The sequence below is a fragment of the Castor canadensis genome, chromosome 5, assembly GCF_047511655.1.
Source record: "Castor canadensis chromosome 5, mCasCan1.hap1v2, whole genome shotgun sequence".
NCBI classification, from domain to species: Eukaryota; Metazoa; Chordata; class Mammalia; order Rodentia; family Castoridae; genus Castor; species Castor canadensis.
Genome location: NC_133390.1, coordinates 61,165,819 through 61,192,797, shown reverse-complemented (window position 1 = coordinate 61,192,797; position 26,979 = coordinate 61,165,819). Strand labels below are relative to the sequence as shown.

Here is a 26,979-nt window from a genome sequence, read left to right as displayed (position 1 = left end):
TGAATCAAAAGTTCATATCCCCAATAACTCAAAATTGCTTTCTGAATATCCATTCAAGCAATGATATCAGAATAACCTTTGGGATTTTTTAAAAATAGGGGCCTCTGGCCTTCATTCTGTGAGATTCTGGGTATGGGTAAGGTCTGGGAATCCTACTCCTTTTGTAAAAAGTACCCTGGCTGAGTATTAAACACGTCATATATAGAAAAAAACTGACATGAGTGAGGAGAAGACACAAAGTAGAAGAATGGTAAAGGTTTTAGATGCCGGACTTGATTTCTGGTGAAGCTGTGAAATGTTTTAGTGAGGGGTAAAAAAAAAGCCCAAAACTAAGATGCACCTGTTTGGGTTTGGTCTTGTCTAACATCAGTGGCAACCCTGCATCTTGTATTGTGATCGCTGGCTTTCCAATCACCTGAAATCTTGCAGAAAGTAAAGCTGTTTCATGTTGCATGAACATAACTAAGTCTGTAAGTGAACAAAATATAAGTTTTCCCCCTTAAGGTAGCTACTGAGATATTTGTAAAGAGAATTGAAGATACTAAGTTCTATTTTGTTTTTTTGTCTTGTTTTGGTAGTACTGGGGTTTGAACGAGGGGCCCTGCTTGCTAAATTAAAGCCACACCTTTAGCCTTTTTTGCTTTAACTAGTTTTCGGAGATCTTGAAGTTTTACCTTGGCTGACCTGGACTGATACCCTTCTATTTACACTTCCAATAAAACTGGGATGACAGGTACACATCACCACTGCCAGCTTATTGTTTTAAATGGGGTCTCCCTAACTTTTTTCCCAGGCTGACTTCAAACTGCAATCCTCTTAAATAGGTGGGATTGTTCTTTTGTCTTTCAACATGATTTTTTTTCAGTAATGGAACTGAACTCAGGGCTTCACACTTGCTAGACAAGTGCTCTTCCACTTGAGTCACATCCCCAGTCCTTTCACTTTTAGCTTATTTCTCTGCCAGGCTCTCACATTTTTGCCTGGGCTGGCTTTGGACCACGATCTTCCTACCTGTGCCTCCTGAGTAGCTGAGGCAACAGGCATGCTCCACCATGCCCGGCTTGTTTTTCACTAACTTTACCTGGGCTGTCCTTGAATCATGATCCACCAATTTCTATCCTCCAAGTGGCTATACTTGTGCCACCAAACCTGAACCTATGTTTGTGTTTTAAAAATCATTTGTAATACACAATCAGATCACTTCCAAGAATGAAGTGAACTCTTAAATTTGTACATTTTAAGGGAAACTATAATTTTCTGACCAGACAGTGCATGGTTATGCTTGAACAGGAGTCAAGATAGAAGCTTAGTTACTAGAGAAGTTATAAGCATAAAGCGAGTTGCACACATTATATTCCCAGCACTCAGGAGTTTGAAGAAAAAGAACTGTGAATTCCAAGGCAGTCTGAACTCATTAGAAGACCCGGTCTCAAAAAACAAAATGAAACAAAAACAAAACCAACATAAAATAAGATTGACTTGTTATTCAACTAGCAACCTTCTGAGTCTGGCTTCTTTCAATTCTTCTTTACCAGAATTAAGACAGGAGTCAGATTCCTCTAGTGGGGCTTGTAGCACTTCAGAGGGACAAACAGCCAGAGATGCTAATAAAAATATCATAATATATAATCTCTTAAAAATACATTAGATGTATAAGGTTATCCCAAATTTTATCTAATTAGCATGATCTCTTTTATATGCAAAAATCTTTAAAATAGTGACTCGTAAAGGTTTTAAGTTGAGAAAAACAAAGTCAATGTGACTTCTTTCTGGTTTGGGATGATAGCCTAACTTCTGTGGCTTATGATTCCTGGCTTTTGACCTCTAGGTTCATTTTAAAAGAGCAATGTGCTTTGCTTCAGTTGCCACAGGAAGTTTTACTCCATCCTGAATACGGGAAAAGGAAGGAATTGTGTAACTGCTGCATAAGTACTTCCCAGGATGTTCTAAGAAGCTATGGTTAGTCCATATTACTGTAGGTGTGGTTGAAATGCATAGGTGCTAACAGTAAAGCTTGGTGAAGAAGTTACTGGTTGTGTTCTTTAAAATCAGGAGTAGTGACTTATTTCCCTTTGCATTTCATGCCACAACACATTACTATTTGAATAAATGAATGCAGAATAACTTTATGCACTAAAAACCATTGTTGTTTGGTCTTGGGAGAACATCACAGACTCTGGAAGAAAGATTTCAAAAATCAATTTCCATCAATGACAACAAGTGTCCAAGAGCCATAAATAAGATCTCTCATTTGGAATCTCAAATGGTGGGAAATTTGATTAGCTCCTGTGATTATAAGCTAAGCTAAATATTAAAAATAATCTTAGAGAAAACAGTTCTACAGCAACCTGAGTTCTCTAATTTTGAACTTTTCCATTTCTTCCTTTACTGTTTCGATTCTACTTCATGTAGACAAGCAAGCACATAAAGAATGTTGAAAGTGGAAGTTTCCTTTAATTTATATTCAAGATCTCATTTTGCTCAGAGCTTTAATATTTAGAAAGAACATGTAGCCAATACCAACAATGATCTTGTTCCATTGATATGTAGCTAGATTAAAGATGATGGTCCTTCCCTTTTCTGTTGAGGAAGTACATCCTGTCAGTCATTTTCTCCATAACCTCAGATAAGTCTTCATTGTTTTCATGATAATAAGCATTCTCATCTTACCGTGACAAGATGTTCGGAGGGAAGTCTAAAATCTTTTGCATAAAAGTTTCATAACTACAAGCTATGAAGGGAGGGAATGTATATTTACCATAGGTACTTTTACCATGAATTTCCTGACTTTGATTTGATTAAAATCTCAACCTAAAGATTGGAACAGTTTAGGTTTCTTTAGGTTTAATTGTTCATTTCACTTTGAGAAAAACCTCAAGGGGAGGCAAGAAGGGGAGGCAAGAAGGGTGGCAGAGCGGAAGGAGAAGCTAAGGACTGAGCTGCTTTGCAGATCAGAATGTTTGAAAGTGAACAGCCTTAACAAGAAGCAAAACCACAGAATAGTAGTTTCTGTTCACTTCATTTCACAGTCATTCAGGCTGTTCCTACTGTCCTCTCCTACCATGTGTCTCTTCTTTTTATTTATTTCTCAGATGCTGTTCTGGTAGAGAACCTGATCTAACGCTGAAGAACTCAGGAGTGAAAGGGAAAGCCTTCTGCTTGAGCAGTTTTTCCATCCTGACATATGCAGGGAATGAAGCCATCGCCCGCCATGCTTGGAACTGGGAAAATATTTTGGGTCCTCTTCCTAATCCCACATCTGGGCCTCTGTAGCAACCATGGTAAGGTTCCCACTTAGGTTATTTCTAGTTTTTTCCTCAGGGGGTTGTGGAGTCAGTGTTTCCCTTTGCTGAGTTTAGTAGGGTATAAGGCTCATGCTAAGTGAGTAATGGTAGATGAAACTAAGCAGTTAGATTTGCTCCCTGAAGACGTTACAGGAGATCAACTAAATTAGAACATGGTATTTACCTGCGTAAACAGTAGGCAGTGAATCTGTAAATTTGCCAGTTTTCCTAAAAGAAAAGACAATTTTTCTAAGAAAAGACAATTGAGCAGATGTATAAAAAATTTAATTACAAATAGAAAAGATGTTATAAATAGATTAAATACAAATTTATCACCACTACTAACAAAAACTCTCTGGCTGCCATGCTGAGGGTGAATAAACAGTATGTTCTTTCCACAATGATTCAGTAGAATGTTGTAGTGCTCATTTGGGTAGGACAGATGTTAGATGATTAGGATTACACCTGTCTCCATGGTTACTCTCCACTAATGTGGTCTCTAAATAAAAATCCTCATACTTGCTTCCATGGAATGTGTGCTTTGAGAATATGGAATGAGAAAATGCTGAGCAATTTAATAGCAGAGCATCTCACATTGCTGGAAAGGAAAGATTTCCTACTTGTCAACTGAACATAGAAAAGAGTTTGGGTTCTGTATAGATGACATTTGTGTAGGCAAAATGGCAATTCCTTCTTTACCTCTTTGTCCCTTACATTGACACTGGAGCCATATATTATAAAGGGGGAAAGCCTAAGAATGGTTAACAGCATTATTTTTATTCCTTAGTTCTGGTTTCAAATATGCTCTTTTATTATCTTCCTGCTTTTTATTAGAAAATATGATTGCTGAAGTCCTTTGGAATGTCATCTTTAATTCTAGAACTATGTAGTTAGAATTTGATGCTATGGTGCCAGCATGCCACACAAGCAGTTATAAAATAAAATATCTCCCCAGACATCCAAGCATGTTCTGTATTTGTAAGTGTTTTGTGTTGAGTTGACTGAGTGCTTAAATGCTTGACTGAATTTTTCACCTTTTATCAGATGCTTACAGTCATATAGCTACACCTGGTGTCAAATATTAATCAGAATTCATCCCAGTGTGAAGAATCTATTACATATTATTCTCTGTGAAATAAAGGAAAATATTTTCAGTGCTATACCACAATTGGTATGCAGTATTACTTTCATTCTTCCCAATGTGTTGTAGCTTACTGTCTGCAAAAATAGATTTGGTCATTAGAATTGCTCTGCTACTTACTGTGTGACCTTGGTTAGGTTTCTTATCCTCTCTTTACTTTCCTCTTCTGTAAATTAGAGATCATAATTGTACCTAAATTATGACCCTTTTGTGATGACTATAAATGGAATAATATAGTTAAAGTGCCAAGCTGTAGTACGTGCACGTAATAAAAAGTTGATAAATGTTAACAGTATTTTTGGTAATAGTATTTTCACCAAGCAACTTCCATAAAATCCAATGAAATGAGAAAGCTTAATATTATCATTTAAAATGTTCAGTTTTTATACTTTTACTTTGTCTTATTTTTAATTGACAAATACGTATATCTCATGTACTTATTATTCTTTGTGATAAAAAACCTACGATCTACTTTTTTAGTAATTTTGAAATAAATACATTAACTGTAGTCACCAGACTGTGACTAAAACTTATTCCTCCTGTTTAGTTTAAACCTTATGCCTTGTGACCAACATCTAATAGTTGAGTTTTTAAAGTTAAAATGAATGAGAAAAATATCTTGCACAACATCTTTAGCCAAAAATACAGTGAATTTAAAAAAAGAAAAGGAAAGAGTTGGACAAAGTACTGGTCAGGTACCTTAAGTCACAGTTGATATAACAGATTACAATGCTACTCACACTGTATTAAGAAAATAGGTTGAGAAAGGAACATTTGGTGAAAGCTAGGGGTATAGCTCAGTGGTTGAGCACTTGCCTAACATTTGATAGGCTCTGGGTTCTGACTCTTGCACTGAAAAAAAAAAAAAGAAAGGAAGGAAGGAAGGAAGAAAAAAGAACATTTGGTGAAATCAGTTTTCCCACACAAAGCTGATGGCTCAATTCCTTAATTAATTATAACTTTTATATCTTGGGGATCTGCAGTAATTACTAAATTTCTGAAATCTTTTTTCTTTTTTTCTGGTGGCACTGGAATTTGAACTCAGGACTTTGTGCTTATAAGGAAAGTACTCAATCAATTGAGCTGCACCCGCAACTGAATTCTTTATAGTAGGACATTTTCAAAATTTGCTTGCTTGATTTTTGTGCTTCTCAAAAAAATTAGAGTAAGATCTGCCACCAGTGTCTGGCATACGATTTCTGTCCTGGTAAAAATAACTAAGTGTTGGCACTTTCCCCCCATGGGCAAGTGGGGCTGGCAAGACCTAGGCTGCAGGTGGTGGCTGCTCCATCTCTGAGGCCCTGGAACTTTTGTCCAGTTGAGGATCAGCAGGAAATTCCACTTCATGCAGCCAGGAGGACAATAGTTAATGTGTGGATACTGCATTAATATGATCTGGAATAAAGGCAGTTGGAAATTTTATGATTGATTACTAGTTATTGTGATAAAAAGCAATTCTAATTTAGTTCAGTTTGGCTCTTTAGAAAACACAGTAGTTTGGCCATGTCTCTGTTTGGTTCTTGCCTGTGTCCTCTTTCTCCTTTATCAGCCTGGTCCCTGGATACACTTCTACATGCTATGCTCTACATCTGACCCAGATTATGTTGTACCACCACACACTGGCCACCGCCCTGGGACAGAGCAGGCATGCCAAAGCAGATGGTGCTTGGCTTCCATTATTCCTTGTACTACTATTTTGTAGTTGAGTGTCTTTATCAGGCTTATTTTCATGACTCCATTTATTTGTTCCCATCGAAGTGTGCACATAGAATGTTAGAAATAAAGCTGTGTCTTCCACCAAATGCCAAATACTTGTGTTCTGTTTTCATAAAAATGTCTTCCATTTGTGCAAATGTCTAGAAGTACACTCTGCAGCTTCAAAGGATTTCCTGGATTGAGGCTTGAACAGATTTGCCCCTGTGCCGATTACAACTTTGAAATGACGCTGATGGACTCTTGAATTTATTGTTGCTTCCTTTGTCCCATTATAAAAATTTCCTCTCTTGTAATGTTGAAGTTAAAAGCTATTATCTTGCCTACCAGGGACTTTCCTATTCAATTTCCATTGTTTGTAAGTTTTGCCTTATTCAGAGTTCAGAATTGTTGAAAGAAAAAATGTTCAAAGGCATTTGTAATGTGATCCAAAAGATGAAATTGACCCTTTTCTTGGTTGCTTGAAGAGGCTATGTGGTATGGTGGTTAAGACTGGTTCTCTAGAGACAGATGATATGGATTAGTCCTCTGGATTAGTCCCCCATGTCTGTCATTTACTGGGTCTGTGAATATGACCTCCCTGCTTCTCAGTTCCTCATCTAAACAAACTGGATAATCATGTTGATCTTAAAGAGTTGTTGTGAGTATTAAGTGCCTTGATTCTGTAAAATACTTAGAACAGTACCTGGTTTGTTGTAAGTGCTGCATAAATTTAGCTAATAACATTTTTTTCACATCCTCAAATTCAATTAGCTTAGTAGTTCCCTTAAAGTGATATTGAGAGATGATCTTTCATTTGAGGTTGATAGAAGTATTTTATAAATAGCTCTCAGTGTTATCTGTTATCATCCCCACTCACCAAGGAATGATAATATCTAATGTCATTCGAGAGTTATTCAACTTGATTTACATTGTGTCAGTGAATTGTATCATTTGCAAGTAGCTTCACTTTTTTAATAATCTCAATTCTCTTACCTTGAAATTAACTCAGTGTTACGAATCTTTCTCGTATACTCCCCCACTTACAATCTATATGTTCATCTCTATGGAAGAAGTGGTTTATGTGCAGTGTCTGTGTGTGTGCATGTAGTGTTAGTGATGTGAGGAAATTCCTGGGAAGGAAGTAGAGGTGAACTTTCCCGTGACTTTCCAATTTAACACTTAACACTTGACACACTCTTACTTAACACACTCTTACTACAAGAATGACAAGCAAAATACCCTTCCACTGACAGTAATGCTTAGAAATATTCATGTTGGTATCTAATAGAATGTCAGAGGCTTTCATCAATGCTACTGTCTATCAATAGTTCTTAAGGTTGACCTTTCTTCCTGAAAGCTCTGTGACCAAGATGAAGAATCTAGCATCTCTTAAGAATAGGGTGGCTTGTATCAGGCAATCAGTGCCTCTTCTGACCAGAAGTATTCTTTAATTTGTCAATAGAAATCATTTTTCTTTAGGACACATTAAAGTTTTGCTACTCATTAGGGGTAATTATACAAACATTTTTGCTACTCACTGGAGGTAATTATACATTTGCTATGTGGTATAGTGGTTAAGATTGGGTCTAACACTCTTCCAGAAACTCACCCTTGTCACCTAGAGTATACCGAGTGCAATGAAGTAGAATGTATGTGGAATTTAGGATCTGGGGAGGAGACATTTGTAACAAAGAGGTACTAAGAGCAAGCTTGGAAAAAATACCAAAGACAAAACTTTTTGCTTCCTAGTTTTGATCATGTCCAGCCTTGCTGGTCAGTATAATTCTGTAAGATTTCTTCTTATATAAAAGAAGAACAGATGTGTCACCTTTCCTATCTCTATATTGGTTTGTCTGATGTCTGTACGAGTCATTATACACCACTGTTGAGCTCTATGAAAACAGCCAGTAATAATTATTCAGAGCAAAGGCACTTGGGGAAGATCCTTGTGTCTTCATCTTATCCCTACCATTCTGGCTTTATGGCTTTGGGCAATTGCTCAATTTTGATGTCATTTCCTTAAATACATCCTTTCATAAAAATAATAATACCTGGTCTTTATTATTCTCAACTATTAGTCAAGAATAGTGCTAAGAATTATTCCTATATAGTCTCATTTACAAGTCTGTGCTTTGAGCCTGGGTTTAAGTCCTTAAATTCTGGAATTCTTCTTCCCAATAGCTGGAAACCTACAGTGAGTGGTTATCTACTCTAACATTCAGCTTCCTCAATGTAAAAATAAAGATAACGCTAGCAACAGTCTCTCAAAATCACTGTGGTAATAAAATGAAATGATACACATATGATTCTCAATTTAGGATGGTTCAAATCACAATTTTTCAACTTAACAATATTGCAAAAGCAATATGAATTCCACAGAAACTACACTTCCAATTTTGAATTTTACTAGTTTCCTAGGATAGCACCATGTGATCTGATAGTCTTGCAATGCTGGACAATGACCCCAGCTGCAATGTAATCATGAGGGTAAACAACCAATATTGTTCAGTGTTCTGTGTTGCCAGTGTTTTAGTTAAAAATATTTAATAGATTACATGAAATAGAATATTTTATTATAAAATAGGGCTTCAGCAAGATGATTTTGCCCAACTGTAAGTACTTTAAGCATGTTTAAGGTAGGCTAAGTTAAGCTACGGTGTTTGATAGGTTAAGTCTATTAAACGTGTTTTTTGACGTAACCTTATTTTCAATTTACGATGGGTTTACCAGGACATAATCTCACCATAAACCAGGGAGCATCTGTACGTATGACACCTAAAAATGCCTGGCACAAAATATTACTAATAAAATATTAGTCATTTCCTTATTTGCCTGCTGTTATGATGATGGATCTGGTTGGTTTCTATGACTCATTGATAACTGAGGTTTGGTGCACTTTCGTGCAAGTGACAATGAATGGATAGCAGTGATTTTTGGAAATAATCTGCTAAATGTGACTTAAATGCTCCATCTTCTACCTGATATGATCACCTGTAAAGCTCTCTGCTTGTTCTAATAAATATCTTAATAAGCCCAGGCACTTTTTACATATTGCTGAGTGTTAGAAAAAGCTACAGCAAATAATAAACTGACTGTTCCTAGACAAAACAATTTCAGATTTATTCCAAACTAGATAAAACCAGTAATATTTGACTTAAAGTCTTGGATTGCTCTGTACAACTAGATTTAAGAAAGAGTCATATTATAATACTGATGAGAAATTGCAGTGGTAAAAGCTGCTTCAGGTGTGCTAAATAAATAACATATGAAAGCAAACTTAAATGTTTCAGATATGATTATAAGACAATATATTTTTGGTGGAAGGGGATTTCTAGAAGGAAATAGTGATAGATGATTGTGAAAATGCTCTCAATTTTCTTGTTTTGTGGTCTTTGTTTTTTAAGTAACAGTAGTAAATATCGATCAATTTACACCATGGGTATTCTTGGTGTGAAGTTAATTGTTTGCAGTTCCATTTTTGCTAAGGAAATTTTACATCATTTGAATTTGTGTGTGTGTATATGTGTCTGTGTATGTACAGGGAAGAAATGGCTCTCTATGTCTAAAGACAATATTCAAAGAAGTTATTCCACAGAGAACTACTATTACATACCTGTGATCTGTATTGCATTATATGTTGCTTGTCAGGTAGATATATTCAAATATAGTTTCATTTCACAGCACCCTCAGTTGTTTTGTACCCCAAGAACAGGACACAGGGTTTTCCTAAAATAAACAGAGAGTATGTTTTACAATAGAAGTTCTGATTTTAACATGTAGTATGTGCATCACTCTTAGTAAAATTTCTCCAGATACTCCTAGCACTTCTGGGAATATCTGACTTACAGAGTGGGTTCTTTTACCAGAGAGTTAAATTTGATCAATACTTCTTAACATTAAATTGGTAGTTTCTGAATGAGGTGAAAGTCACCCAAGTAATCTCAAGTCACCACATTTTTGTGTTGTAAATGCATATCAGCTAGCTTGTGATGGGAAGTGTACCACTTGGACTTTCTGATGCTATGCATGGGATTCCCTAAGGTGTTGAGGTTGACTCCTCCCAAGATTGTGGATGAGTGATTAGAAGGCTTTGCATGGATTCACCTTGAATTTTCTCAAACCACTACTTCATGGGACCCCAATTTACTATTTACTTCCCTTACCTAGTGGCCATCACCTCCCTTCTCCCTCCACCATTTCAGCCCTCTAAAATGCATGTTCTAAGGAACATGCATTGTCTAGAGGGCTTTTTTCCTCTGACCTTGAAGACTTCTTTCCATCTGTAGTTTTCCCAGCATGTATCTGAAGTATTTGTTTGTTGTTTATCACAATATCTTCATATGGAAGCTAAAGTCTTGCTAACATCACAAAATTATTGATGTATTATACCTTTAGTAATGATTTTATCTTTACAAAAATTGTTTATATTTCTATGTTATTCTCAAGCACTGTCATCTCAAATTAAGGCAATGTACATTTATTGTTGTCATAATTTCTTTTAATGCATATAATCACTTTGAACTTTCCATAAATTAGTAAGAATTTTTCATGTGGAGGAATAGTGAATCAGTTGGGATTTTCCTTATAATAATAGTTGTAATCAAAACATGAGGTCTTTAAACATAAGAAATAATAGCCAAGTGCCATGGCTCACACTTATAATCCTAGCTACTTGGAAGGTGGAGATTAGGAAGATTGTTTGAGGCCAGCCTGGGCAAACAGTTCATAAGACCCCATCTCAACCAATAAAAAGTAGATGGGGTAATGTGCACCTATCATCCCAGCTATTGCAGGAAGCATAAATAGTCAATAATGGTCTAGGCATAAGAGCAAGACCCTATATGGAAACTAAAGCAAAAAGGGCTGGTGGTGTGACTCAAGTGGTAGAGTGCCTAACTAGAAAACACAAGGCCCTGAGTTCAAACACCAGTACTACCAAAAGAAGCAGAAGAAACAATGGTCTTTCATGAGAGATTCATAATCAAAGCCCTATTAAAAATAGTTAATAGCTAACAGGGTTCACAAACCACCTATGCCCCAGCTCCTGATGGTATTTATGCATGCACATTTAGCTGAAAGCTATTGGACCATGTAGCTGTTTGTGGCTGAGATTGCTTTCTAATTGACTGGTCTTGTAAACTGTATGAGCATGAAACATCACTTGTTAAATATTTCGAATTACTACCCAGAGTGGACATAAATCAAGCTTTGCCACATTGAATTCTTGCAACTCTAGTGTTTTCTCAGTGGTTATACATTAACCATATGGGGCATTTTGAGATGTATCTGTTCTTCACCTCAGTGAAGAGAAGCCAACTTCTCACAGGGCTTAGCTGGGTCTGCTCTATGGACAGAAACAATAAGAGCTGTGAAGAGAGGATTCTTCATGAACCTTTTTATTCAGTCTCAGGACACAATAGGCCTTATCACTTTCATACTTTTCTAAAGCTATATCCTCCTCCTGCAGAGACAGGTACCATCCATCTAAAAGCTGGCAGACAGAGAGAAGGCAAATGCATAAACACATGGATGTAATGGAGTGATATATGTAACACAGAATAACAAGAAGCATTCCATTTATTTATTTATTTATTTATTTATTGAACTTTTAGCAAGGATTTATTTTAGTATAGCACGTTAAAATACAGACAAGGGGAGGTGGAGAGAGAGGAAAAGAGAGAGAAACATTTCCTGCCTTCATGCAGGAAATGAGAGCAAAGACTCCAAATGGTGGTCCCCAGCTCTTAGTTTTAGTTTTATAGTGGAGAGCTGGGGAAATACACATGGTCAAAGATGACAGGTCCAGGTGGCTGAGATGGCTGACAGGGAAGGGTTACCCAAATCACACCTTAAATCAGAGATAATTGTATGATTTAGAGCTCTCCTTTCCTAGACATGATTATTTCTGCACCCATCCAAGAATCCTTGCAGCTCCTTAACATCTCAAAGAAGAAGGCAGAAGCAGGTAGCTCCTCTTTGTCTCCCTGTTTCTGTAACTTAGCATCTAAAAGACAGGAGGGGGCCAGCTGCCCTGGCTCTCCTTATTCCAATGTGAGAGTCTGGCCCTTTCAATGTTGACGAAAATATAATTTCCCTGTCTCCTCATCTACCTATCCTGCCTCATTTCCCCCTAAACAACTATGGTCCCTTTTAATCTTAAAAGGTGCAGAGGGGCGAAAGTCCAATCGTCTATAGCTGCTTTGGGCTGAGTTTGGGCACTGGCCCTACCTAGAAAGGGAACCAAAAAGTTGTTTTCCTATCTTAAATTTAGGAGGTGACAAGGGAAATTAGTTGGCAGAAAATTTAGTTGAAGGGCTGTCAGGATCAGGACCAGGAGACATCAAGTTATTCTTTTACTCGAAGAGAAATCAAAGAGAAATTAGTGAAAACCATCCTTTAAAGTAAAACATGCTTTTTATGTGAATAAAGCTAATAGAATTTTTAAAAGGAATAAAAAACATTAAGGAAATGTATATAGTCTATAGATTTAACATACTGAAAACACTGGTCATTCATAGAAACAGTATAGTAGATTAAAGACTTACACAGATGGTAACTGGTATCCATCTGTTGTCTATTTTGGATAGTAATGGTTAAGTCAAGAGGTAGGTTGTTATGAAAAACTTAATATCATTTTTGTTAGGGGGGTCCTGGATTGAGTAATTTATGCTAGACCCTAGGTCATACTTAAATAACCTGTGGGGTCACTAGGTATTTATTTCCCTGTAAGGGTAAAAGTTGTTTATAGTGCTCACCCCAGTCATAATGCATCTATAAGCAAAGGTTATACTGCAAAAAGTTGCAGTACTAGCCTCACGATCAGATATAGAGATGCTTCCATCTTTATTGTAAACAAATGATACTCCTTGAACTATGACTATTTTTAAATACTTTTCTTATAGCTGGGATAAACTTATAGGCCTTTAGGGGGAAGAGGAGTACTTCCAGAGCTCTGAGTGCCTTTTACCCTATAATAAGTTACATTTGCTTCACCCTAGGATACAATAGGCTGCCTTGCTTTCCCCTTTTTGAATATAATGTCCTGCCTTTTAGTTTCAAAGGCTAATCTAAATTTAGGATTACTAGGGTTAGGGCAAATACCAATAAACCTTTAAGCCTTGAGGGCTTTTTGTTGTTGTCCAGTTTACTCCAGGTATTTATAATCAGATCCTGGGTTGCCTTATAAAGGGGCTTTGTTGTTACCTAGAAAGCCAGGAATGAAAATCCTACTGGACCTGGCATTTACAGATAAGTTAAGCTAATTATCATAGTTAGTTTAGGTGACCCTAACTGTAAGGCCTATCCTTTTTAGGGACAAGAGTTAGTTTCCCAGAGTTACAATGTGGCTAGATAATTTAGCTTTAGTTAGGAGAGCTACGCCTTTGTGTGCAGAGGTCCACTATTTTGCAGACCTCAAAATTTAAGATCATCTGCCTACTGCAGTAAGGTTCCAGTTTGAAAAGGACCTTCAACAAGTTTAGAATCTAAGGTACTACATGGAGCTATAGAGGACAAAGCTTCATTAGTCTTCGCCATTAGAGTTCATGTTATCCCTCACAAAAATAGTAATAACTGATCATTGATGTATCATACTGAGATAGATTTAATTTCTAAGAATAAAACTTAAACTTAAATTGTCTATCCAAAATACCCACACATAGGAACCCATTCTTTTTAACCTCTTGGCTTTGCTTTGGAAGCCTGGCAGGAATGACTCTGTCTTGCTGTTGGATTAGATACAGGGTCTCAAATAGCTTAGGTTGGCCTGGAACTTGCTATGTAGACCATGATGGCCTTAACTCATGAGCCTCCTGTTTTAGCCTCCCAGTCACTGGGATTACAGGCATGCTCCACCATGCCCAGCATGGCTTTATTCTAACAACTTTCACCTTGTTTCTCAACAGTTTCCTCCTGAAGATAGCCATTGACCAATCGGTCTGATCTGGCCTTAACTGTCCTCATTGCTGGGTTTCCTGGATCTGTGATCCCACATCAGGGGACAAACATGAGATAGGTTGAGAGTCTGTGCCAATAAAACCCTTGTATGTGTGTGTGTGTGTGTGTGTGTGTGTGTGTGGCCAATTTAAGCAAACTGAGAGATTTAGAAGGAGTGACCCTTAGGCTGGACTTATAAAGCACCCATTTTTAAGTTAGCTTAATTTTTTTTTTTGCTTTGTAAGTAATTCTAAAACATGCTATTTATGTTGTACTTCTGCAAAATATCAACAGAGAACAGTTAAAAGTTTTACAAGGAAAATACAAAACAAAACCAATGATGGCAAATACTTAAACAGACAGCTGTTTGAGAAATAGATACTTGCTAGAGACATTTATTTGGGAGTTTGGTTGTAAATTCCTTACAGAAGGATTCAAATTGTAGATGATAAAAATTTAGAGAACTGTTATTGTTAGAATGTTTTAGAATGTTTAGCAACCAATAAAATTTTTATTGTATGTAACATTTTAGGATAATAATTATCATGGATAGCATGGATCCAGGGAACCCATTAAGCTCTGCAAGGAGCTTTCTTTAGGAAATGGGGATGGAATTAATTGTGTTTATGAGAAAAGGACCAAGTTTGCCTAGAGGTGGGGTTGAGGGTTGTAAGATCCTCCTCCTCCATGAAGCCTTTCCTGATTGACCCTGGTGGAAGGGCTCCCTCCCTCTTGGATATCTGAAAGCTTTAAGAAATTTAGGTTGTGTGCTAGAAAACCATGTAAAATTTAATTATGGAATTAAGGAATGATATAAGCAAATTTCTTCCTCTTTTTTTGCACCAGAAACTGTCACATTCCTAAATAATCATGGGTCTGTGGAAAATCCACACCTCTGGGTTGTGGGCCCTAAGGTAGTACATTGTCTGTAAGGTCTACTTTTAATTATCACCATATACTAGAAATTCTGGACAATGTCAATGATAACCTACTCCTCTCCCCAAGATATTTTTGGACTAAGTTCTAAATAATGAATATGTTGTTGTTTGGTTTTAGTAATATGTATATAAGCTTCAAATTAGCATGTTTATAGTATTTGTCCATTGGTAAAAATTGCATTCCAGATGAAAGTGAACTCAGAGAGCTTCACTGCTATAGAGCTTGTCCTGTAAGAATTGGCATTTGTGTATTTAACTAATTGTGTACCCTTCCTGCCTTCCTTCCTTCCTTCCTTCCTTCCTTCCTTCCTCCCTCCCTCCATCTCTTCCTTCCTTCTTTTGCAATACTGAGGGTGAAACTCAAGGGCTTCGTGCTTGCAGAGCAAAGCTCTTCCACTTAAGCCATGGCCCCCAGTCTTTTTGCATGTAGTTTGATTTTCAGATAGGGTCTCATTCTAACTTTGCCCCAACTGGCCTCCAAATGCAATCCTCCTGTCTCCACCTCCCAGGTAGCTGGGATTATTAGTACACACCAACATGCCTGGCACTTCTGTACATTGTGAGAATAAATGCATACAGAGTCACAGAATCACTAGATTTTGCTCCAGGCATAGTGTCCCGTGTCCCGTCCCCATCCCCTCCCCCCGCCCAGGACTCTTTGGAGCCACATATTTCTGCCTTTTAGAAGTCAATTTTAGATAAACAATAATACCACAATGATTACAGGGACAATGAAACACAATAGGAGTTGTTTCATTTCTGTCACTATATGGAACCATGCTGAAATTTTATCTGTTTAAAGTTTAAAACAATGAAACATGTACAAATTATGGGGCCCATTATTTTTGTTTGATAAACTTTAAAAGTTCATGTATGAGATGTTTTATCATTTAATATTTTTATAATTGAAATGTATTCTTTTTGAAAGTTCTAGTTGTCGTTAAACTGCTGAATAAATGAAGAAAAAAATTTTACATTGGCAGTACGACTTGGGAGTTCCCTAAATTGTATATTGCAGGATTTCAGTTTTAATAAAGATTTACTTACTTAATAAAATTTACTTACAGACAGGCATGGTGACACACACCAGTAATCCTAACACTTGGGATGCTGAGGATTGTGAGGTCAAGGTCAGCATGGCCTACACAGCAAGTCTCTGTCTCAAAAAAATTCACTTATTAGTTAGTGGACAATTATTTACATAAACAACTAAATCAGACTAACTAAAGGATCGAAGTTCACACTGTTCAAATTGTTGAATAAACAGCTGTGCAGTAATTCCTTTTATATGTTCTAATATTTTAAGAAATAATTGTCATTTTGCATAGTTGTACATACACAATTAAATGAAAGGAAATATTCACTTTATATTTCTTTTCTGGACATTTTATGGGTCCATTTTATTATTATTTCTGAAAGTCTTTTTTCACATAGAGGTAGATGTTGTTTAAAATGATGTACTCTAGACCTCAAATGTGCTAGGTTCCACCTGCTTATGGAATATATATATATATATACATTTTATGTACATAATGGGTATATTTTATGTATATAATATATTTATGTGTATAATGTACATTTTATGTATATGTATATAATAGGTATATTTTATGTATATAATAATACATAATACACATACTACACAAATAATACACATAATACTCAAATTTTTCTTAAAGAATTTTAAAAACAAGAGGCTTCCTAAAGGTGCAGTGAATTAAGAAGACATATTTCATCACATGAAGGCCAGGAGACTACAGATGCTTTCATACTTTATAGCATGCATTTATTTTAATTGTTCTTATCATTGAAAACTCCTTATTACCAGACGTGAATGTTTGAGTAATTAGCAGGAACAAAATACTTCAGTGCTGGCAGATAAGTCCCAGCCAAAACCAACTATGATTGCCATCTTTCTTCAGAAAGTGTTTGATAAGCCCGGTGCCATTGGCTCATTCCTGTAGTCCTAGCTACACAGGAGTCAAAGATCAGGAGGATTATGGTTTGAAGTCAGCCAGGGCAAGTAGATCACAAGACCCTATGTCAAAAAAAGAAAAAAAAAACAAACACAAAAAAAATGGCTGGTGGAGTTGTTCAAGTGGTAGAGCCCCTGCCTGGCAAGCATGAGGCCCTGTGTTCAAACCCCAGTACCATACTCAAAAAAATGGTTTGATAAGACAACCTACTTGAAGACAGCTTTGTTTGTGTTGAGTGTCATAAGACTGATTTGCATAATTCAGGATAGGCAGAAAGAATTGTCAAAATGCTTGTCAGATGGAAAATTAAAATTGTGACATTTGGTTTAGTAGGTCTTTCTTGCACTGCAAACATCAGGTATAGTTTCTGAGATATAGGAAGAGAAATACCTGATTTATGCGTGAAGCAAATACTCTTGATTTTAAATGTCTCTTTGCAAGCATTCATCGTCTATTCATTCTTACATTCAAGAAAAATTCCTCTGCTAGCTAATGTCACTGTCAATGATACTCATGGAATGTAAGACTATTCATAATGATGTTTCTGTAATCTTTTGTAAGTCAGTGATGTCGTCAGGACTAACAACTAGCTCTTTCCTCACATAATGCTCCAACTAGAAGACTAGTTGTGCTACTAGAATTCAATGATGTTCTTTGGCTAATACATTGTAAGAAGAATAGATACTGCAGGCTAGAAGTGGTTTCATAATTAGTTGTATATTGAGGAAAGTGAAGTTGTGTATGTTTGTGTGTTGGTGGTGGGTGCTTGTAGTTCAGTCCTTTAACTTATTTTGAAAGTATTGAAGGCTATTGAGACCATCTCAAGTTTATTCAGCATATTAGCATTTGAAACAACGATGTTCAGATGAATATTGACATTGTTTTGTTGTTTCCATGCCATTTATAAATATGCCCCCAAAGTTAGGCATTGTACTTTTCATACTAGATAGGAAAAATTTAAATGTCCCCACCTATTTTTTTTCCATTTATTCTGAAGCAACGAGTGGTCTTTATGTCACTTTCAGAAAACCATGATCCAGCTATGTATCAGTTCCTTGAATTGACCATGATATTTCTGGACTCAAAGACTTTACCTTTCTATTTCTCAGTCCTACAATACTTCACCTTTCCTGATTGTCAAAGGACTGTTCCTTCACTGAGGTGCAGCTCAGCTTCCATGAACCTTGCCCTTTGCAGAGTGGTTTCTACCCCTTTTTAATGTTACTCTCCCATTCATCATGCATCTTTATTTCCTATTCAAAGACAAATCCCACAACGGTGGGCATCACATCTTATTTCTGTACCCCTTAACAACTAGCATATAAGGTGCCTCTAAACCTTGCTTCTAGTGCAGGTAAACAGGAAGAGAAAAAGAGAGGTAAATAGACAATTTATTTCAGAAAAGTAGTCTCATTTTTAGGTAATTTTGTCTCACTGATTGAACAGTAAGATCCTTAAAGATGAAAAGTTTTTGTCTGTAGTCATCTTAGATTTCATAATTCTAGCACAGTATCATACACTCCATAAACTATTACTGACTTGTTCAAGAAAATGAAAAGGGAACTTAAAAGGCTGGGACAGCCTGTGAGCGTTAGGGAGAAGAATGGACTTTTGGAAACAGGGTTTCACTTGGCTTTTTTGCTCTGGCCTCTTTATTTTTTTGTCATAAGTGTTAACCACATCCAGGTGTTGTATTGTTAGGCACTTCCTTTTAGTAAATTATCTTACTCTTTCTCTTCAGGTTTTTGAAAGCCTTATCCTTATAACTTACCTTTTAATTTGGTTTCACTTGTATTCCGAAATTTTGAAAGCAACTGAAATAGGAAGTCTTAAAGTGACTTTGTTTTGAGGTCTCAGCACAGTAAATAATCAAAGATTCTAAAAATTCTTTGCAGTCCCTTGTCCCAGACTGATTCCTGAAAACTGAATCAAAGTTCAATTATTCTAAGCAGAAGTGGATGAGATGTGAGCAGGAATTATAGTGAAATGTTTATTAGATGTTAGAAAATGCCTAAAAATGAGAATATTCAAGCTGTTGAAGGTGTAGAAATGAAGTAGAACATGGTTCTAGGTACAGAGGCAACTGAAACCCAGGCACAAAAGCTTCCCTCTAGTTCCATGTCTGACTAGCTGCGTGATCAGGCCCTCTTCATCTTTAAAGGATGTTTTGGGCTATAATCTCAGTCATGCTCATATCGTTATAACCTCTGATTCTGTGAGTCTATTTAGAAGAAAATTGAAGATGAGTGAAAGAAATTAATGAAGGAGATAGATTAGATATATTGCTGAGAGAAAGAAGAGATCAAAGCATAGGATAAGCTAAAAAGAACAGTAGTAGAGGAAAAATACTTTAAAATACTGTTAAGTCTGTATGTTTGGCCTTAACTTTACTAGAAAAATAAAAACATACACACCACAAAGTGCTTAACTAAAAGAAATCTTTGCCAATGTTACTTATTTTGTTTGATCTACCCAGGGAGACAGATCCATACTAGAATATTCCATGATTTCTATGATTGTCACTCATAATCAGTTACATGAAGAAATACTGAAAGGTTTTTAAAGTGGTTGTTCTAAATATATGCCATTTCTCAAAGGCACAATACAGTACAGAAATTATCAGAGAATGAATACTTCCACAAAGCTGTACCTTCTTATTTTTTGTGGAGTTTAAACTCAAGGCCTCAGGCTTGCTAGGCAGGTACACTACTACTTGAGTCACTCTGCCAGCAAAACTGTACCTTTTAAGTAACTGAAGTTTGTCTCTTTGGAAACCAAAACATTTTTTGAAGTAATCATTCTTATGAAATTTTTTGTAAACAAGATCATATACTTGTTTGTTTCAATAAGTGGATGCAGTTGAATATAATTTTTAGTTTTATTATTGACTTAATTTTATCATTCTGAACATAATTGTTAGTCTGTAATGTATAACACAATTATGCCATCTGGGCTAATTAGGAAATGATAATGGGATTATAAGAATTGTGTGTAAAATGAGGTAAATTTTGAATCTTGCAGTATCTCATATCTATTTTGTCTGCTTAGAGAAGGTTTCTTTTTCATGTGTCTTGGCTCTCATTTTATTAGGTGTTGAAGTTCTAAGGTAAATATTTTCATGGTAAGCTAATAATGATTAGAGTAACTTATTCAATAATAGAAAATTTAAATTTTTTGTGCTATAGTTTTTATATACACTTGACAATTACTAACTGGTAATTTATAGATTATAGAAAGATCTATTTCCATGAAAATACTCTCTTCCCCTAAATAAAGGGAGGCATGTTTCCAGTATGCTGGGCCAGTATGCAGAAATTCCAAAGAGGTAGGGCACTGTGGAAGAACTTGGAGAAACAAAAAAAATTCAAGTTGGGTCATCTGAGAACATCCAACATTCTGATTATTATCTTGAGTTGCATGTCTTCTACCCAGAAGCAGTCATGGAAAAGATTGTAAGGCAGTATTAACATTGTTGAAAAACTAGAAAAGAAGATTCCTCATGCCAAGTATTATAGGGAAATGACTATTTATAAAAAATTCCTCTCTTTTACTTAATGGAATATATTGGAGCAAGTGATAGAAAATGTGGTTACTCATTTTCTCAAGAAGTAACACAGACTAAAAACTGATGAATTATAGAGCAATTACTTCAGTGTATCTTTAAATCATAATTCTCTTAATATTAGCACATTACTATAGGTAAGTTCTTTACCACCTCAGTCTCCTCACTTATAATAACATGTTATTTTTGTTGAGAGGATTGGATTATTTATTTGATTTTTAAAGAAAATACTTATATGTACTACTATGTACCAGACACTGGTTAGTGATGATTGATTACTAGAAAATTTTATCTAGGAAAATTATAGAATCATGCTTTGAATCTTTGGCAGGAAATGTTATAATTCCAGAAGAATAGATTTGATTTTAATTTTGTTTTCATTTTTAGGGGAAGAGCCATGTGAAGTACAACTTCACGTTAAGAGACATTTGGAACACGTTGTTTCAGTAGGAAAACCTTTTAGAATGGAATGTCCTGTGAAATACTGTGCTAGCAGACCCAATGTGACCTGGTGCAAGTTGAATGGAACAGAATGTTTAGATCTTGGGGACAGACATCACCTACACACGAGTTGGGAAGAAAGGAAGAGTATTTCCATTTTTATTCTGCATTTTGAGCCAGTGTTTCCAAGTGACAATGGGTCATACCGCTGTTCTGCACAGTTTACTTCTCATGTTGTTACAAGCCACTCAATAATCATCCATGTAATAGGTGAGTTCTCAACTCCCAGATCACATTCTGGTTTTCTCATTGTAAGGGAAGAGCCAGATTCCCATATGTAGATTAGAGAGAGAACACTTGTATCACTTCAAAAGTCTGTCATACTTCACAAATCACAAATTGTGACATGCACAAGTGCATATTTGTGTGTGTGTGTGTGTGTGTGTGTGTGTGTGTGTGTTTGGGGTGAATGAGGTAGAAACAAGTAGAGAAAAACATAATGAAAGTTATTGTTTTGGGGGATTCTAAAATTTATTTGGTAAGTTCAAAATAGATCACTGAATATTGAAAAAAAATTACAAAGTAAGTATCAGTGGTTATAGATCACTATTCTTTGTCCTTGCTTTGTTTCTTTTATTTTTTTCTTCCATATTTTCTGTCCTTGACTTTTGTTGATTATAACTTATAGAAGTTATGCTTGTGATGTTCATATGCACATTTGTTAATAGTTCAGTTTGCCTAAAGGGCAAGCAACATACAAATAATCTGACTCTCTTATAAGTCTTTGGGAATATGCAGGGCTTTGGCGGATACTCCAGCTTCTCCCCAGAGGCCTTTAATTGGATCTAACAGTTAAGAAAGAACAGGTGGAGGTTAAGCTTGGGAAAATCAAACTGAAAAAAACACAGAAAAAAGTAAAAAAGGGAGGAGAATTTGACTTATGAAAGTGCCATAGTCAATATTTGTACTCAATAGTGAAAGAGTGAATGCTCTTCCCATAAGAACAGAACCAAGACAAGGATGACTGCTTTTGCCACTTCCATTCAATATTGATCAAGAAGTTCCAGACAGCACATTAGATAAGAACAAGAAACAAAAGGATCTAAAATGAAGTGTGAGAAATAAAATTATCACTGTTTACAGATGGCATGAATTTATGTTTAGATAAATACTTAAAAATCCATAAAAACTACTTAATACTTGAATTCAGCAAAGTTGTAGGGTACATAAAAATTAGTGGCATTTTTATACACTATTAATGAACAATCTGAAAAGGATATTAAGAAAACAATTCTGCTTATAATAATATCTCAAAGAATGGAAAACTTAGAGGGTTTGAGGTATGGCTTAAGAGGTAGAGCACTTGCCTAGCATGCACAAAGCCCTTGGTTCAATCCCCAGTACAACAAATAAAGGATGAAATGCTTATAAATAAATTAAGGGTACAATACTTTTAAACAGAACAAAGAAAGTATGAAATAACAAATAAAGAAATTAAAGCAGATATAAATGAGTGGAAGAACAGTCCATTGTCCTGGATTGGAAGATTGAATATTGTAAAGATGACAGTATTACCCAAGATGATCTACAGATTCAATGCCATACTCAACAAAAAATCCAAAGTTTTTTTCTTTTTTTTGCAGAAGGGAACAGTTAATTCTAAAATTCCTATCAAATTGTGACAGACCCAGAATAGACAAAATAATTTTGAAAGAGAAGAAAGTTGGGAGATGAATACTTTTTTGTTTCAAAGCTTACTGTAAAACTACAATAATCAAACAGTATGGTACTGACATATGGACAGGCATAGAAATCCAGGTAATAGAATTGAGAGTCCAGAATAACATATGTATGGTCAATTGATTATTGACAAGCGTGTCAAAAGCATTCAATGGGGAAAGAAGAATCTCTTCACCCAACAGCAACTGGGGATATAACTCAGTAGTAGGGCTTTTACCTAGCATTCTTAAAGCCCCAAATTTGATCCCTAGTATGTAAAAGAAATAGTCACCAAAAATCATAACAAAAATGAAACAACAAAAAAAATCCCAAAACAAATATTGTTTGGGAGAATTGTATATATACATGCAAAAGAATGAATTCAAACCCTCTACCTCATACTTCATAAAAAAATGAAAACAGATCAAAGATTTATATTTAAGAGCTAAAAATTATAAAACTACATTTATATAAAATTATAAGTCTATACACAAAAATGCAAATCCTCCTAATCTTGGATTTGATAATAGTTTCTGAGATATGATTACAAAAGCATAAAACAACAAAAATAGATTGGATTTCATAAAAGTTCAAAGCTTTTCTGCATCAAAAGATAACTTCAGACAACCCACAGGTAGGAGAAAACATTTTCAAGTCATATATCTGAAAAGACTATTGCTCAGAATAAAAAAAGAACTCCACTGTCCCCACCTACCTTTCTGGTTTGCTTTTAGATTCTACCAGCAACTGCTCAACCCCAGCCTAACAGCCCTACTTGCAATTGCCATGTCTTTACCATGACCTTTCCTACACTTATTCTTGCCTCTCGCAGAGCACCCTTCATTTGTCTCTACTTATCACAATTCTACCTTTCCTTTCAAGCCTAGTTCATTACCCAAGTTCTTAAGGAAGCCTTCCATGGTCATCCTAGGAGAGGTGATTCCTCTTGTCTATCTGTTTTTATGCTATTTAAGGTTTGTGTCCCTCATTTATCACTTTCACTATTGAAAGGTGTAGAAATGTGTGTTTTTCAAATGCCAAAAAAGATTATAATGTCTTGGAAGGCAGGGATTGTGTCATATTTCTTTGGGTTGTCTATGTTTCCTTTGCAACAAATACATGATTTAGGAATTAGATTTAATTTTAATGGGTATGGATTTTCCTTTAGGTGAAATGGTGAAAAGATAACAGGGAAAGGGTCAAACAAAAATTCCTTTTCCTTTTGAAATGAATGAACTGAGAATGCTTTGTGAATGAACTATGAAGTGAGGAAAGAAATGTGCTCTGGATGGGTGTGTGTAAGGACAAGTATGTGACAGAGTTCAGGCTTGCATGTTCTTGGTAAAGCAATAATCTCTGATAATGAGGAAAAGCACTTTGTAAAACAAAGCAAAGTCTCAGGGGAAAAACTGACAACGCTGAAGAACAGTCCCTGGAAAATACATTGGCCTGAAATTCAGTGCTTTTCACCCTGTCCTTGGTCCAGCTCTTATCGGGAACTTCACAAAGGAGGAGTGGTCACCCTGTGCAGGGAAATGGGTGTGGAGTGAGAAGGCAGGAAGTGAGAGGAACAATTTTGGTTTCAGAATGAGCTCATGGAATGTCACCAAAAGGCTTCTTTCCTTGTGGTTGCTCACACTCACTTGGAGCTCCTGCCGAATGTGTGTTTTGTTAGCACAGGTGCTAAAAGTGCCATACAGGCTGGTCTTTGTCCTTATACCTAAGGAATGGGGAAGAGGGAATTGAAGCAAACAGATAAAGGTTATGCTGTATTTACAGAGTCTTACTTTTAGCCTGTAAATAAGTCAGTTACTTTATGTTCCATAATCTCAGGCTGATGATTCATGAATTACACAACTGCCGATGGGTTGGATTATAGGATGCCCTCTTAGTTCTTGGCTTTGATTTTCGACGTACCTGAGGTACACCCTCATTGTTTTCTCAACCAACTGCAATTATTTTCTTCTTTTTCTATTTCAGAACATGCTCAAAATAACTCAGAATTCCCTCTAACAAGTAAGTATCAAGCCAGTCAAACAAAATTAACATATTTGCTTGGTGGTTAAAGGAATAATAGAAGTTTAGTCTTCTTAATTGAGTAGATTTGTTTGTATTAGGTTATCTGTTGTTTTCGTCCAACACTCCCCACTCCCCAAACAGCTGTGTCTGCCACTTCTGGTAATGATTTGGCTGCTCGCCCAACCTAAACAACAGCTGCAGCATGAACAGGATAACATTTGTTACCACAGGATTTACCAAAATACATGTCTACTCTATGTCCAGCTTAGGTCGCCCCTGATCATTTTTTATCCCCAAATCAAGTATCGAGGGGAAAAAATCTCACCCATTATAATAGAACACCTTACTTCAGTACTTTTCATACTTTGTTAATGAACCTGAGATCAAGATCTTACATCATAACCCAGAATATACATCCATGTAAAGAAAGTTCACAAAGCCGTACTTTGGTTAAATTGGATCATTCTTTTTTGTGGTGAGGGGAGGAAGTCCAGCACAATGTAGGATGTTTAGCAGAATCCTGGTTTTTCCTCACTAGATGGTAACCCCCTGCCATCTTGTGACACTAGGATAGTCTCTAGACATTGCCACATGTTCCTTGAAGGACAAAATTAATCCCAGTTGAGAACTACTGCTGTTTGTGAAACATTCTGATATTTTCTGTTCTGTCTGGTTTCCCTTTATAAAAATCTGTTTCTGATCTACTAAATTGTTTTACACCTTACTTATATGTTACAACCAACTGTGGACAAACAGGGCTTTAAGGAATGTTTACATCAATCTTAGCTTTATGCCGTCAAAGAGTATTTGGTGAACCCAAAGTATTGAGTATTTGGAGATAGCAATGGGTTAGAGACAAAGCAGGGCATGGTGTTGAAGGAATGTGTCATAAACATGTTGACCTGAGCCCCAGCTGCTGCTCGTTAGTGGTCTGACATAGGGCAAGTCTTGGAACAATAACATGTATGTCATCAGACTGGCTAAAATAATGGCTTCCCTGATTTTCTTACGTGGTGAACAGGAGTGTAGAATCAGATGCTTCAGTGGAAGGGCCTGGTGAAGTGCTTTCTGAGAGCCATTCTGGAGATTGTCCTACAGATTAACCCTAGCAGAATGATTTTTTTTTTTGGTAGTACTTGAATTTGAACTTGGGACCTTGCACTTGCTAGGCAAGCACTCTATTACTTGAGTCACACCCCAGTTCTTTTTGCTTTTTTAGTTATTTTTCAGATAAGGTCTTGTGTATTCACCTGGGGCCAGCCTCAGATCAATGATACCCTACATGTGTTCCCACATAACTGAGATTATAAATGTGCGCCACCAGCACACATTGTTTAAGAGGGGTCTTGCTAACTTTTTTGTCTGAATTGGCCTCAAACCATGATCCTCCCAATTTCTGCTTCCCAGTACATGGGATTACAGGTATGAGCCAATGTGCCCACTCCGCATAATGAAAGATTTTTTGCAAAAGATTAAAAGAGGTACACTGAGTTTTGGGCTTCTCAAGAGAGTCTGCAAAGGGGAAATGGAAGGATTAGCCTGAAATTTCCTTCATTCAAGTTCTGATGATGCAGAGAAGTGTTGCTAATCCTATTATATCTCAGATTCCCTAACTGCTCAACATTGCAGATGCAACCAGTGCCTCAGGACCACCCTTCGAGAAAGAGACAACAGACAGCCAATGGCTGCTTCTCCATTTGCTTCCATTGATGGCATTGCCCTTGCTCATCATTGCCTGTTACTGCCTGATTTATGGACTGAAAAGATACCAAGGTGAGTTCCGGTCTCCCTTTGCTTTATGTGCCGCACATTTGGGTTCTTTTAACAGAGACCAAAAGTTGGTCCAACCAACCAAAAGTTGGTTCCTGCTGTTTTCTTTCCCAATCTTGTATGACAAATCATGAACCATGACTTCCTGGGGGTCTATGGTTACATTTCCACGAAAAAGACAAATGACTTGACTTTGGCTTCTTCCAGGCACAGAGAGGCACACTTGCCACAACATTGTGCTCCAGTCCAGTGCTGTGGCTAGCAGGGCACATTGCTGGAACTTTCTCATTCTATTTGCATCAAACTTAGTTTTTTATAAGAAAAAGCTCTTGTAAACTTTGAGTTGAAAAGGAGGTTGAAATAATCTCTTGGATCAACATGTCATCGTCTTTTTCACAATTATAGAATATCATCCCTGTCATACACACCCTTAACTACATTCAGAACCAAATGTCCCCTGAGGGAATTCCTTTGCATATATACTTTCTATGTCATCATA

At 36.4% G+C, this 26,979-nt stretch overlaps 1 protein-coding gene across 4 annotated transcripts in view; it reads left to right on the top strand.

Annotated features, from left to right (window-relative positions):
* The window catches only part of Btla (B and T lymphocyte associated), an 86,352-nt gene that overhangs the window by 8,637 nt on the left and 50,736 nt on the right, over positions 1-26,979 (top strand). The window contains exons 1-5 of one of the 4 annotated variants that reach the window (XM_074073119.1): positions 2,632-2,763; positions 3,093-3,281; positions 20,919-21,242; positions 24,672-24,707; positions 26,340-26,483. In XM_074073119.1, the coding sequence (XP_073929220.1) occupies positions 3,185-3,281; positions 20,919-21,242; positions 24,672-24,707; positions 26,340-26,483 (601 nt within the window). In that variant the 5' untranslated portion in view covers positions 2,632-2,763; positions 3,093-3,184. Of the gene's footprint in view, positions 1-2,631; positions 2,764-2,787; positions 3,282-20,918; positions 21,243-24,671; positions 24,708-26,339; positions 26,484-26,979 lie in introns of those variants that run through there. The other 3 variants (XM_074073118.1, XM_074073121.1, XR_012447933.1) reach the window with 3 other exon arrangements.